The sequence below is a fragment of the Triturus cristatus genome, chromosome 2_2 (assembly GCF_964204655.1).
Source record: "Triturus cristatus chromosome 2_2, aTriCri1.1, whole genome shotgun sequence".
Taxonomy (NCBI): Eukaryota; Metazoa; Chordata; class Amphibia; order Caudata; family Salamandridae; genus Triturus; species Triturus cristatus.
Window position 1 is genome coordinate 323785365 of NC_140582.1, and position 15603 is coordinate 323800967.

The 15603-nt window shown below is 45.0% G+C and overlaps 1 protein-coding gene across 1 annotated transcript in view; it reads left to right on the plus strand.

The window, feature by feature from the left end:
- PAPSS1 (3'-phosphoadenosine 5'-phosphosulfate synthase 1) overlaps positions 1-9028 on the plus strand; it is a 269730-nt gene extending 260702 nt beyond the window's left edge. Inside the window, exon 12 of the mRNA XM_085641395.1 lies at positions 8381-9028. Coding sequence (XP_085497521.1) covers positions 8381-8519 — 139 coding nt within the window. The 3' untranslated portion in view covers positions 8520-9028. The remainder of the gene's footprint in view (positions 1-8380) is intronic.
- Positions 9029-15603: the final 6575 nt, after the last annotated feature.

Here is a 15603-nt window from a genome sequence, read left to right on the forward strand (position 1 = left end):
CCGCCTACTTCCTGCTCCCTTCTTCTGTCCGGCGGGCCACGCCCCCAACCAGGCGCGCTCCTGCCTGGCTTCCGGGTCGCTGTGAGCAGCGCAGCAGCCCGGGGTTTTCTCTGCGCTTGGGTTGCGGCGGGGATCTCTTTCAAAGTGCCTCAGACACGCTTGAACTCGGGCCGCAGCAGTGATTTATTTCTTGGTGGCAATCAAGCGGGGTGGGCCCCCACTTTTCAGATAACCGTCAAGGCGGCAATAATGCAGGGTGGGCACCCGCGAAAGGCAGTAAAGTGCGGGGTAGGCTCCGCAATGTTTAAAGGCAGGCAAAAGCGGCACAAACGCAGGGTAGGCTCCCGCTCTGTTTAAATAAACAGTTCTCCCCGGCCTTACCGCGGCGCAGGCGTCACACGCTCCTCACCTCCTTCTTCTTGGGGGGAGCAAGATACAGCGCTCACCATGCGCTGGAAGGCACAGTCCATAGAAATATAGCGCTTTCACAGCCCAGCGCTGCAGAGGACAGACACTCCTCTTCTCCTGGCACTTTAGATGTAGCGCTCATGAGGCGCAAGGTCCCACCAGCAGCCTCAGGGACAAAAGATAGCGCTCCTCACCTCCTGGGAGTACAGGCTAGTCCACTATATAGCGCTCCCACGGCGCTAGGTCCCACGAAGCAGGGTTGTAGCGCTCAAGAGGTGCTAGGCAGGAGAGCAGCAGGCACTACTGGGCAAGATCAGCAGTCAGTGGGCACTCATCAGAACAGGGCCACAATTCCTAGGAACTGTCATCCTCTGTAACTTGGCACTCCTCCTGGTACAGCAGTCTTTACTCCAGCAGCGGGGCTCTCACTAGCCCTGTGGACAGCAGAGGGGTTACAGTTGGGCACAGGGGCCAGCACACAGGCCCATGCGGCGGTACCTCCTGGCGGAGTGTCCCCTCACATTCAAGTCCACGCTCCGTCTGAGCACATGGTGGCACAGCCCCCCTATTTATACAGCCCTCCTCCCACTTACCAGAAAGGGCTAGAACCTTCCAGAGGGCTCCTGGCAGTTTACAACTATCACTGTGGAGGAGGTGTAGAGCACCCTGGGTGCCAGGCTTCCCTCCAAAAGCTGGGGGTGCTGGGAAACAAACGACTAGACTGGTAACCCATCTCAGTCAGGCGGCACAAACACACAGCCATGGCGTCCATTTTAAAAGTAGCATTTCTTCACAACAGCACACATAAATCTGCGCACGCCATTGCGCAGCAGGTATTTTCTCACCCATGGTAAAAGGCTAGGGGGAAAAGCGAAAAATTTTAGGGAGAAAGGGCCAAGTCCAACAAGAACACAGGCTCAAAACTGCCTGCAGTGCTGCATTCCGGGGAGCACCATCTAAACCAAGTGCAGTCCTGAAATCAGCCTCGCATACAAAAGCCCAATGATCCGCAGCTCGTCCCTCTTTAAAGATGCTCTCTGCTGACTCGGGTTGACAGTCACTTGTTTGCACAATCAACTATCACACAGGACTGCCAACCGAGTGCATGGGGTTCAGTATCAGAGTGTGGAGGGAGAGGGGCAAATATGTGACTGAAAAGGTCAAAATATTCGTATTCTTTCACTATTTTAGTTAGTCGCCTTCAGGTAATTGCATGTAAAAGTAGCTCTACACACACCTTAAAAGGAAAGCTACATGAAAGTAATAAATGGGAAATGCACTCCTACGTTATGAAGCCTCATTTGATAATGCTATCTGGGCAGCAGATGATCCTGTGTGAGTAGCACCTGAGGGAAACAGAACGAAATCATTGTTGGTGGGCAAGAATACTGACTTCCAAAATACTTATTGTTTAGTATCATGGTGCCACAATTGCTTTACAGTACGATCATCTGTGAAAAGGGGGTACATTTGTGACCTTACATTTCAGTGGTTTGCCAACAATTTCAAGATGTTTATAGATCTTGCAATTGGGCAAAATTGTGTAATTTCTGATATTTATCTCTTTTCTTGGGTTTAGATTCCCTCGTCGTCTTTGCTTGATTTTTGATCGCAAGAAAGTGTCACTTATAGTCATTGAATGTCAATCATAATTATGCTGAAATTATGAAAATGTCACATAAGCAATCTGAAACCTTGGCAGCTATGCCCCGACTGCATGCTGCCAGTCGGACAGGGCAGTGGTGTAGCTATCAATTGGGCAGCACCAGGGCTGCTGTTTATTACACAAATGGAGGATAGTGTGCCAGTGGCATAATAAAAGCCCCCGCAGTGCGGGGGGGGGGGCGAACTCTGGGGATCCCCTCTGCCACTGGCAGGTCCTTGGCCTGAGCATTCCAGACTGGGTTCAGAGCCTAGGGGGCCTCCTGAATGTACCCGCCTCCCCCCTCAAGTTTCTTACGAACCTGATGTGTACCAAATTTCCTTGTGCTGCATTGGTGCCTATGCACCCTTGTCCCACCCGCAGCTCCTAATTCAATGTCAATGGAACATGAAGAAAAGCTCGGGGCATGTAGCAGCAGTTTCTCTAGTCTGTTATATTAGGACGATTGCAATGCCCACCGCCCACTATGAAGAGTCACCCCAGCAACTGGACCCGTGGTGAAAATATGTTGAATAAGTTACATTCAACAATTCAACTGGAGTTTCTAGTACTAAAGAAACATTATTTCCCTTAGAAACAATAAAAAAATAATTCCAGTGTTGTATATGGTGCTGTGTCCAACAGATATCTCTATAAATACACAATTCTAAAAATAGTATTTTTTTAGCAATAACTGCACATCCACAAAAAAGCCTCATTAAATAAATAACAGTTTAGTTTGTCCAGTAGATGTGCATAGGCCTGCTAAAGAAACAAGGGTGCTGCAGTGCTCTGCTGGCCAATTCTGTTCCTTCACAGAAATTCCTGACTGCACTGAGCAATGGTGGCCCCCACTCTGCACTCTACTGATAGCGAGGAATGTGGCTGATGAAGAAAATGCTGCGACGGAAGGACTCCCCGAGAGCAGCTGAGCAGGGATTCCCTTTCCTTGGCAGACATTGCTGTGGATGGAAAGTGCACAGTTCATAGGGTGACCAGAATTTTAAAGCCAAAAACCGGGACTTTTCACAAAAATAGAAGGACTACAATTTTACTTCAAGCGAGCACGCAGAATGACAGCGCTCATCAGCAGAGAATTACAGAACAGGCAGTAAGAACATATATAAAATGCCTTTTTTAAACCCAGTAGCTTGCCTGCAAATTAAAGTGCTTTCTTGAAACAACTGCTGACAATCCCTGCTTTGTAAAACATAAAAAAGCACCTCCCACCTTTCAGACGACCCTCTCTAAAATCGAGACATGAGCTAAATTTCCTGAAATCTGCCGGGACAGCTGGTGGAAAACCGGGACCATCCTGGCAAATCTGGGACACCTAGTAACCCTGACAGTTCAGGATAAATGGCCTGTGTGAAGCCTGGATCTCCTCTCTCTGGGGGAGCCCGGGTGGTGCTGGAGTGAACTGTCAGCACAGAACGCAGGAGAGTGGAGACCGGAAGTGGACCATAGCTGAACTGCAGCGGCAGTGAGGCCACGTGGCATCGCGTGCAAGAAGCACAGAGTGGAAGAGCCAGCCACTGCCATAAGTGGCTGCAGGTCCGTGCCCACTGCCACCGCAATATTGGGGAGGTTTAACACGCGTTGATGCTCCAATTCTGTTAAAATTAAGGAGGGTCATTTTTGCAGGATAGGGAGTATCCGGGACTTATACTGCCAAAACCTTTCTGAAATATATGCAAACAAGGCGCTTTTTCTAGTTGTTAGTGGATTTATTTATTTATTTTAGAGGTTTTTTTATAGCACGGACCAGACTCGAGAATATCGGGTATCAGGGCACCAGTTTCGTTACAGATGGACACATTCATTAGGTCTCGCCTACGCAGCGCGCATGCGTTGCATAGGCAAAAAGACCTTTTGGAATGACTTCAGCTTTTCAGCCAAAAACGTGCACGCGTTCCATTGCCTTCAATGGCAACACGTGCACGTCTGGAGATTCACTTGCGGGAGCGAGCGGTTGGTGCCATATGTTATCAATTATTGCGGCGCCAGCCGCTCGCTCCCGCAAGTGAATCGCGCAAGCCCCCTCCCCTCCCCTCCTCTCCCCCCCCCCCCCCTCTCTCCCCCCCCCCGCTGCCACGTGTGTTGTTACAAGGCATCGCTAGCTTGATCTGCATATTGCAATATTACCACAGCAATGAGGCAGTACAAAGCTCTCACAGATATCCTACATCCACACGTTTCATAATGCATCTGTACCTTGATCTGCATGTCACAGATTATCACAGTTCAGTAGCCTACGTGGTTAGTGTGTCTGCTGCTGTTTCTGGGCTGTTTTCCGGTTCTCCGTACCACGCAAGCTACACGAATCCCAACGTCCTGCGGAACGACTGTGAAGCAGGCCTTCCAACAAGCCTAGTGCAGCGTCCAGTGCTCTCAGTTTGTGGACCATTCCTGGACCTGAGACACCGGACACGCCGTTTTGTTCACGCCTGGACCTCCAGCGCAACTAGAGGCAGGTAAGATGATCGAGCACAGCCAAGCTCAGCGGTAGTAGTTACTGTGTGCTAAGTGGAAGCCCGGGGCCCCCCGTGCAAGCTGCCCAGCCAAGTCTGGGTGCGGTTTGCGGGCCCCCGGTGAGCTCCAGCTCGGCCTCCTAGCCTCTTCCCTTTACCCTCTAGCCCTAGCCTGTAGACTCTGACTGAATACAAGTCTACACGGAACAAGACCCACAGGAGCTCTATATCATTTTTGGAATTTCACTGGAGCACGAAGGAAGGCCCTATCACCTAGAATCTAGAAACACGTGGGCTGCAGGGGGGGGTCTAGCAAGCCCAGAACCAGCTTTGAGGCACGTGAACTGCCCGGAACGCACTAACTTCCGCTTTCAGCTGGCAACAGACAATTAATCGCGCGCAGTATCAGTAGCTACCAGGGCTTTACGTGGGATGAAAAAGAAACTGGGTGGGGGGGGGGTCTCTCAAAAGGGGCGTGGCCAATGTAATAAAGGGCGTGGCTTAAACACATAAGCTAAAAATCCATGCTTAGCATAGTGTGCCGCCTGACGTGTATTTAGCTGTTTTTGTCATTGCATCCAGATATATGATACAACAAATAACATCATAGCTACAACAAGTCAGGACTATTGGCTTTGTCAATGGTTGATAGTTACATACGATAAATAAGCAGCAACTATGGCTTGTATATACAGTGCTTTAAATGGAAAATAAGTGCAAGTACTCAGCAAATTGAGATGTGGGCTAAGGGGTGGGGCTTGGGGGCAGTGCTAGGGGGTGGGGCTTGGGGGCATGGCTAGGGGCAGTGCAAAGGGATCCGGCCAGGGGCACACATTTAATGTGATTGAGATTCAATTGGTGTGCAGATGTGCATAATGATACAACATCATTTCTGGTATATTTTCATTATTCCATTTCCCTTATACCTACAAAAGGATACATTTATTATTAAAGTGGGCTTTTCATGGTGCAACACCTCGCACAAGATATTTTCCTTAACATTTTTTGGAAAGGTTTAACTATGGTTAACCCTCTTGTCGCACTGCCACTTAGCAGACATCACCCAGCCACTCCTAGCTGGCACGGCTTTGCCTCAAAAATCCTTACCTGCTGTAAAGTCTGATTCGCTTTTTCTGGAGTCAGGCAAGCTGTTGAAAGCCTGAGCTAGGATGCCTGGCTATTGCTCAGTTCCAGGTCGTCTTGCACCCTCAAGTCAACAAGCATTGGCATAGCCAATAGTTCTCGCTTTTGGGACCTTTTTAGCCATGCAACAGTTGATGTTGTTGCACCAAGGATATTTTGCTGCATAACTAAATACTTATAAGGTCCCAAAAGCGAGACCTATTGGCTATTCCAATGCTTGTTAGGCACGGTGAGATTAAGTGATTTGCCAAGAATCTCAGGATGTTGATCGTCGTTGCCAAGACTTGAACCCGGTTCCCCAGCTTTGAGGTGACCGCTCTAGCCGTAAGGCTACATCCTCTCCCCCTATTTAAATGTCAAATTAATCATTACAGAAAGCAAAACCTTAGTTATACTCGGAAGGCAATTCGTTAAATGCAAACATGCAATGTGCCTTTAAGAAATTAAGCAGGCAGAGCACATGTGGAAAATAGTTAAATAATACGTTTCATTACAGAAGGACCACACAGCATCTCATCAGGCCCTCTCTAGTAAAAGAAATAAATGAAGTGAGTTAACTGCTAAATAGCACCCTGCTTATAATGTCCCCGACAAAGGGAGCACAAACTGTAATGGCATGTTTTTACTTAGAGACAGCACTAAAGTGGTATTTGTACATTAACCCTATAAGGGTGTTATTTTTCAAAACACCAACTAGAAAACTATTTATAATGGGCATCAACATTTTGAACGGAGGAAGAAAGCAAAAAATGAAACTTTACACAAAGCTTTTGCTCCACATTCATAACGACAGCATTGCAACAAGAACTCAGCAAATAACCTTGTAATGTTTCAGAAGCTTTAACCTTACTGCGAGAGGCCATGGCTGGAGCTGAATTTCAGTGATTACCTGAAAATCAAATGAAAACAAATGCTTGTGCACAACTTTTAACGTGTAGTTTTCATGATGTGGTCTAGTGCGGCCTGGTTATACTAACTGAAACAGACCTATGTTAAGCATTATTTTTGTAATGAAAGTGTTTCTCTTCTTTTCTACTTTTCTTTTGTGTTCATCTATTATCCTAATTTATTGAAGGCACACAGTTAATTTAGATTCTACTTGTATATGGTCTTTAGGATCAAGAATTTCATCAGCATGTCAGTCTTCTTTATAGCTTATGGTGTTGTGCTATGTATTTTTTTTCCAAATAATATGCCTTTAAGTTTCTGGTTCATTATAATGTAGTTTGAATGCTTCAAAATAACTTGTTGTGATTTAGAATGCAAAGACCCTTTTTTCCCAACAACACATCAATAGCTTTTTTTGAAAAATGAATAAAGTAAAACACGTGGTAAAATAGTTGACCATGTACATTGATTTTATAGTTTGCCTTTTGAAAGCAATGGTCTGGTGATTGAAACCAGGGGCCGAATTACAGTAAGTGGCCTGGGGGCACAATGGGCGTTTGTGCCCGCTTTGCTCGCCCCCGGGCACTTTGGTATTACAACAGGGGTTGTAGACGCCTGTGCTTCCCCTTCAGTAATACCGATAGCGTTGGCCCACTTAAAGCGCCAGGGCTACCTCCAGGGGGCGTTCCCTCGTTTGCATTGGGGGGGTGCCCTATGCAATGGAGGAAATCCCTTTGCCCCTGCGCACGCTCCTTTTTACAGACACGGGCGCAGAGGCAAAGAAGCTCTCAGGGGGCTCAGTCACAGTCCACCACCTAAAAGGTGGTGGACTGTGAGCGAGCCCCCTGAGAGCAGCCCTCTGAATATGGTAAAATGGGGTCCTATGAACCCCCCCAGACATCCCCTTGCAGGCAGGACAGTCACTGACTGCACCCGCCTGCAAGGGGATCTCTAATCCCCTGTAAAAGTGCAGAGGGGTGCCATCTGCACTGTGAAAATACAGAGCGGCTTCAAGCAGCCACTCAGTGTTTTCACATTCACGGCTGCCCTGGGGGCAGCTCGTTCACCGTAATATGGGGCACTTTCATTGTTTGCACCAGGCGCTCTTTTTAATAGGTGTGCCCAGCGCAAACAATGAAAATGCATAATGGGGCCCTGGAATGGTTCCAGTCAAAGCTTTTGACAATCGAATGGTTTAGTTTATGTTTTGCAAGTATCTATCCATCCATCATTGATTTGTTAATCAAATTGGTCACTATCTTTTCCAATTTTTTTGTAATTAGTTTTTTTTGGAGGGGGGATTTTAATGTTTCCCTCGTACGTTAGAATACAATGACATGCATGGTAGTAGGACTATCCAGCCTACCACTCTTCCGCACAAGAAACACGACCTCCGAAACCTAAAGAACCTGTTTTCAGTATCTCAGAGATTTTGGATTGATTATTAACTATTGCTTAATGAGACTTTGCTGTGTAGTTGATTAGTGTTGTTTACATATTTGTTTTAAAATGCTATTGGGAATTGGCATTCATTGCATAGAAATTGCAAGGGAGGTGCCATAACTTTCAGTTATTAATACCATATTGTAAATCTCAAATCGTCATCCTCTCTTAAGCTGCTAACAGGTATATAGGGGAAGAAATCTTCAAACATCTAATAGAGCTAGGATAGTGATGCATTATTGCATTTTGAATGCAGCTCAATGGCTGTGAGTGAGAATTTATTTAAAAGCAGTGTTGTGCTCCATCAATATTCTTAAAGCTTTCTCTTCAGGTGAGCCTTGCCAAATGTAGTAGATGTTTCACCTTTCTTTCGTCTCTTTTCCAGCCATGAAGACTATGATTTCATCTCAGGAACGCGCATGCGCAGAATGGCTCGTCAAGGGGAAAACCCTCCAGATGGCTTTATGGCTCCTAAAGCATGGAACGTGTTAAAAGAATACTACAAATCTTTAGAGAAGGCCTAAACTCTCTTTTTATATTAACTGCAGACCATCCCCTTGATGCTTGGTTTCTTGACCAGAGGGAGACCACACAGTCACCATTCTCTGTGCTTTGTTGAGGCGGCTGCCTCGAAGTGTGTTCTTGAAAACAGACTTTGCCTCCTGAAGATCGCGTCACTCTCTGGTTGTCTTATGGATTGTATTATCTGTTGGCACCTAAGAAGCTGGTGGTTTTAATGTTTATTTTTACGCTTAATACATCTTGTAGCTGTATTTTAAATAGTGTTCTTTTGTATTAAGGCATTTTATATATCCTGTGTAATTCTGTGCAGCGGTCTTCTTTTTTTAATCAGATTTAATGTATTGCAAATGGGTTTTTTTATTTCCTAACTGAATCTTAATTAAGATATGAATTATGTTTTCAATTTTTCGTCTTTAACAATCTTGTGCACTTTCTGCTTTTGAAACTACTATATCTTATATGCTATTTAATGCAAAGTATATACATTGAAAAAATAAATTTTTTATATCAATTTCCAGCTCTGTATTGTTTTTGCATTTCCCACTCTACTTACACAGTTCTAGAAAATACACTAATTTCAACCTGCAAGTAACTTGCTTTTACCCCCTCACTGGCACTCTATGCCATACTAGCAACCACACACAACATTGAGCATGTGTACTTTCCATTTCTTTTTCCTTTTAAACAAATTGTATTTTTACCTCTATATACATAGAGCACATCATGACTTAATGGTTGAGACATTGTCCCTCTAAACAAGTAACACAATACAGCGATAAGGAGATCATTGAAGTTAACAGCATCAGTTGGATGACAATTAGCAGTATTGATTTTGATGCTTTAGGTATGTGAAACATTATAAGCCATGACTTGACGATAAAGAAAATAAAACAGTCTAAAACAGCAAGCTTATTCATATACGGTGAATATAGGCAGTAGCGGTGAGGACAAGCCGTATGTCGAGGTTAAAGGTGTGGTATTCATCGGTTTCTCTTCTACTAGTTGGGGGAGCCCTCCTAGAGATAGGATTATAAAGAAGGTTTGCAATGCCCCTTACTGCAATGATGTGTTAGAGCAGTCAGGTGCTATCTAAGGTGGTCTAGTGCCATCTTTACGGCCGTCTTTGATGGAGAAGATCAACTCCTCCCACATGGAAGCAATGGGGTATTTATGGAGGCCTCCTGCCTCCTCCCGCTGCAGGGATATAGATTGCATGTCAGCCCTTCGAACCACTGTAGCATGCCAGTGGACTGTTCCAGAGAGGGATAAGGCCATCCGTCTCATTGTGTTTGAGCACCTGGCTATCAGAGAGCCCAAGATTTTATGAAGCTGAGAACGTGATCCGTCCCATTCTTTCTTTTTTTGGGGGCGATCAGCCCCTGCTTCCCACTTAGTTTGGAGTAAAGTCAAAGGTGCCGTTGACCGATCCAGAGTAGATCTAACCAGGGCATGTGCACTTACCCCAAGTTTCTCTTCAAGCATTAATTAATTAAGGAAGGTGATGTGATTTACTGTCTATATTGTTGTCTTGATGAACCGAGGAGACCAGCATCTACTTACTCCTGGTTTCCCAACTTGCCCAAATAATGTGATTCCTGGCAATATGCTTTAGGTTCTTCTGCCTTTACCTGACAACATTGACAACATTTATAAATAGGCATAATGTGGATATTAATCACTATAGTAGAATGTTGCATTATACGCTTTAAATTTTAGACTGCCGTCATTTTAGAAGACTTTTATTCTCTAAGTAACCCTGGTAACCTGTGGTGGTGCCATTTTAACTAACATGGGGTTTAAAATAGAGGATACAAAACCTCTGTCACCTTTTGTATCGACCGGTGTTTTTGTATATATGATCTTAAATATGAGTCGGCATCAGACATGGAGGTAAAATGTTATTAAGTGGAGTTTCTTTGTGACTGGAGATAGCATCAAGTCTGATAGCTCTACTTTGAATTTGAGAAGGAACAAACATTGGCAAGGCCAATTGTTTGGGCTTTTAAATAGGACATGCACACAGAGACATGCAAAATTCGAGCATATATGGAAACAGGCAAACTTACCTGCAGAGAGACATTTTCACTAAATTTACCCGAAATATATTCACCAATGTACACAGGATAGAATATATCCAGTCTTTAATTCACACAAACCAACAGTCCTACTTCGAAACATGCTGGAGGAGGCACAAGCTAATGTGCATAAAGGGTTGCAGGGTGATATGTGGCACAGGAGCACGTTGGTGTGCACCAGAGGAGCAGAGGGTGATGTGCGAAAGGGGTGGACTAGCTGGAACAGTGGGAGTGTCACATTTGTGGACCACTGACTGTTGCACCTTAGGAGTGCACTATGTAATGCACCACATGGGTGGCCTGGGTGATATGCTATAAATGTGCCCTAGGTGAACTGCAGGCAATGTGCTTCCCTCCAGAGCTTTAAGTGGGCTGGGTCCTGTCAGTGCTCAGCACTAGCAGATCTCAAAACCAGGTGCTGATACCAGGTCCGTTTCCAGCTCACCATTTTTACCCTCGCCCTCAGTATGAAACATACATGACCTCTGGGAGGTAACACTGATCCATGGACGTCAATTGGGGGTTACCAGGGGTCAAAACTGCGACCCACAAGCAACCTGTGGCGACCCCTAGCACTCTACTTGCGACCCCCTAGCTCTGTTTATCATGACACGGTGTTACATTTATCAGGACACAAGTTAAATAAAAAAAATAGTGCATTGTGATGGCATCTTATCCTTCCAGGCTTAAAATAATTGAGGTGGCACTGTGATTGCGCAGAGGCGTGCACCAGAAGCAGCATGCACATTTGATGTGGCGCAGTAATTATGCAGAGGTGTGCACTAGAAACAGCATGCACATGTGATGTGGCTAACCGTGGGCAATGAGCTCCGCTCCGCTAGCGGAGGTTGCGGAGATTTGGTAACTACGCATTTCATTGAAAACACAGAATTCATGCAAGAATTCCCGCTACGCAGCGGAGTTAACTACTGTACCCATAACCCTTTGCTAAATCAACTTTACCTTTACATGCTAAAAAGTATATATCCAATTCACAAACTTGAACTTTGAAAAATACTAGGCAATGAGAGAGGTGATGATGTTGGGGTCATCCCTTACCTAGGGGAGGGCAAGCAATGCCTTGAACACACAGAGCATATCATGCTGAACGATTCGGTGGTGGTCCCATCCTCCTAGGACCACCCAAAGCAAAGCTATGGGCAAAAATACGCCAACCAAAAGCCCAGCAAAGCATTACGGTGCAAGATTCTAGAGTTTTGTGAATATTATAGTACTACCTCTCAGCTGAGCCCGAGAGCCTACCCCTTGAGGAATGTTTCGATATTTGATACTATAATATTAACTGCCCTCTAGAATATTGTGCCATAATGCTTTGCAGGGCCTTTGGTTGGGGATTGTATTTTTGCCCATAACTGTGCTTGGGATGGTTCGAGGAGGATGGGACCACCACCGAATCATGTCAGCATGATGTGCTCTTTGTGTTCAAGGCATCTGCTTGGTCCTCTCCCTAGGTTAGGAAGGATCCCAAAATCATCACCTCTCTCACTGCTTGCTATATTTTCATTTTCACTTTTGTGAGGCGACTATATGCATTTTAGCATGTAAAGATAGAATTATGTTTTTTTTAATTAAGGCACTGCTTGCTATATTTTCATTCTCATTTTTGTGAGATGGCTATGTGTATTTTAGCATGTAAAGATAATTATTTGATGTTTTACTAAAGGTATGTGAGATTTCTGTTTCAGACAGTTCATGCAAAAACTGGAATAAACTACTGCACCCACATCCCTTTGATATAATAATGTTACCTTTACATGGTACAAAGCATTTAACCAATTCACAAAAGTGAGCTTTGAAAAATATCAGTCAATGAGAGAAGTGATGATTTTGGGGTCCCCCCATAACCTAGGGGGAGGACCAAGCAGGTGCCTTGAAAACAAAGAGCATATCCTGCTCAATGATTGTGGTGGTCCCATCCTCCTAGGAGCACCCCAAGCAAAGTTATGGGCAAAAGAATACAATGCCAATCAAAGGCCCAGCAAAGCATTATGGGGCGAGATTCTAGAGTTTAGTGAATATATAGTATTAGCTCTCAGCTGAGCCCGAGAGCCTGCCCCTTGAGGAATGTTTTGATATTGGATACTAGAATATTCACTGCACTCTAGAATATTGTCCCATAATGCTTTGCAGGGCCTTTGGTTGGGATTGTATTTTTTCCCATAACTGTGCTTGGGGTGTTCCTAGGAGTATGGGACCACCACTAATCGTTCAGCATGATGTGCTCTTTGTGTTCAAGGCATCTGCTTGGTTCTCTCCCTAGGTTAGTGAGGACACCAAAATCATCACCTCTCACTGCTTGCTGTATTTTTATTTTCACTTTTGTGAGATGATTATAATCATTTTAGCATGTAATGATAGTTACTTGTTGTTTTACCAAGGGTATGTGAGGTTTCGGTTTTATTAATTGTGGTGAGACGGAATGGATCAATTCCACAGAATTCCGTGTAGTGGTACTACGCCAACCTGTGACGTATACTAGTAGCAGCATGCACATGTTTGCATGCCTATATATGGGCTTGGTCAGGTGGGGAACTATCCAGTGGAGGCTCCTCCGCAATGGCCAGTGGTGCAGCGGCTCGCCCAAACCCCCCTCCCCCGGCTTTAGATTCCCCAAAGAATCGACAAAAATGCCAAAAAGAACAGTGTCGCGAAGGTCCAAAGTTCACATTGTGACATTTCCTATGTTGTCACCAGGTCAAAGATATTGTGATGGCACTTCATGTGCCATCATTTCGGGTCAAAGGGCATGTGATGTCACTTTCGCTACCCCTGGCATTTTTAGCTCATTGATCTTGCACTCTAGAGACAGTAATTGAGTGATAAATAACAGCTATTAGTGTCCAAAGTTCAAACACCGAATTCAAGCTTCCCGAAGAACAAATCAATAGTTTGTGAGTTGATTGTAGTCAAAGATTCCTTTTATTATTTTATTTCTTGATAACATTTCATAGAAACACTTCACGCTATGGACAAGACTGTCGACGCGTTTCGTCCCCCTTGGTTCTTCTTCAGGGCTTAATAAGACGAAGCTTTGTTTTTTGAACCGGACGCGATTTACATATCGCAGGGAGATACCGATTTCCATGAACTTGGATTATTTATCACATATAAGAATACTTGTTATATATATATATTGCTTATTAAGCCCTGAAGAAGTCCCAAGGGGGACGAAACGCGTTGGCAGTCTTGTGCCGTAGGTCCTGTCAGGTCCATTGTTTTGGTACTATTGTAAAGCGCCCTTATCCCGTCCACACCCAGGAGATGTCTATCCATGCGATAGGCTGGTTCATCTTGTGCTGCGTGTAGCCATTGGTTCAGCACCGCAAGCTGGGATGCCCAATAGTATGCTTTTATATTAGGAAAGGCAATACCCCCATCATACCAACTTTTTATCAGTTTATGCATGGCTATACGGGTTGATTTACCGTCCCACAACAACTTAGATACTTTGTTGTTAATCATTGTAAAATAAGCAGGGGGGACCGGGAATGGTGTGTTTTGTAAGGCATAAAGAAATCTGGGGAGTGCCATCATTTTAAAGAGGGCTGCCCTGCCCAACAACGTAAGTGGCAGGGATCGCCAATGGCTAACATCTTGGCGAAAACGTGTCAGGGGTTGCATGAGATTCTCTTCCATAAATAATTTGTCCTGATAAGTTACATAGATACCAGGATATTTAAATCCCTTCTCAGCTATTTGTATGTCACATTTCCGTGGGAGTCGCGGGGGGTACCATGCAATATAAAAATAAGTGACTTCGCCCAGTTTATTGTGCAGCCCGACACTCGTCCATATGCTGCACAAATGTCCAGGATACTGTTGAGTGAGCGTGCAGGTGAAGCCAAATAGAGCAGCACATCAACTGCATGCAGTGAAATGCGGTCTTCCCATTCCATAGCCCATTTAAGTCCGCGGATTACTGGGTACTGTCGTATCCATGCCACCAGTGGTTCTAGTACTATTGCAAATAGGAGCGGTGACAGAGGGCAGCCCTGCCATGTTCCTTTACCCAGGGGGAAATCAGCCGAAATGCATCCATTTGCCACCACTTGTGCCATGGGTTTAGTGTATAGCAATTTAACCCATTGGCAAAACTTGGGACCAAATCCAATGTGGTGAAGGACTGCAAAAAGAAACGGCCATTCGACCATGCCGAATGCCATTCGTGCATCTAGGGACATAATTATGGCATCTTCGTCGATTGTGGCTTTACGCGGCACCACATTGTGGAGTCTCCTGAGATTTAATGCCGTATTTAGGCATAAACCCGGATTGGTCTGGGTGAATCACCGTCCCCAAGTATGGTTGTAATCGTAATGCCAAAGCTTTTGCCAGTATCTTTGCTTCAGCATTTATAAGAGATATTGGCCTATAGGACATGCAGTCCTGCTGTGGTTTTCCCGGGTTTATGTATAGGGACTATCGTGGCCAGACGCTGATCCCTGGGAAGTATCCCTTGTTTCAGACTATCCTCATCCATATCAAGTAAATGTGACACGAGAATAGTGGCTGTCCGTTTGTAAAAGTCTACCGGGATACCATTTGGTCCTAATGCCTTCCCTGTATGTAAGGTATTAATTGCTCGTAGGAGCTTGTCTTGTGTCCAGTCTGCTTCTAGCAATTGGGTGGCAGCCTGGTCCAGGGTTGGCATTTTGATGTCTTTTAAAAAGGCAAGATTCTCCTCTACCGTAGTAGTGGCTAATGGTGCATACACTTTCTCATAATGGGTCGCCAGAATGTCTATTTGTTGGGGGTCCGAGGTTATGACTCCCTGTTCTCCCTGTAGTTGAGCTATCCATCTAGTAGCTCTTTACTTTTTATCCAGCCATGCAAGGACTTGCCTGCCTTATCACCTTGTTCATAAACAGTATGTTGCATGTTCGTGACTTTGGATTTTGTCTCCTCCCATGTGAAGGCCTTATATTCCTGTTGAGCTAGATATAACCGATGTGTTGTGTCTTTAGTGATATCTGTAGCGTGGTCTATTTCG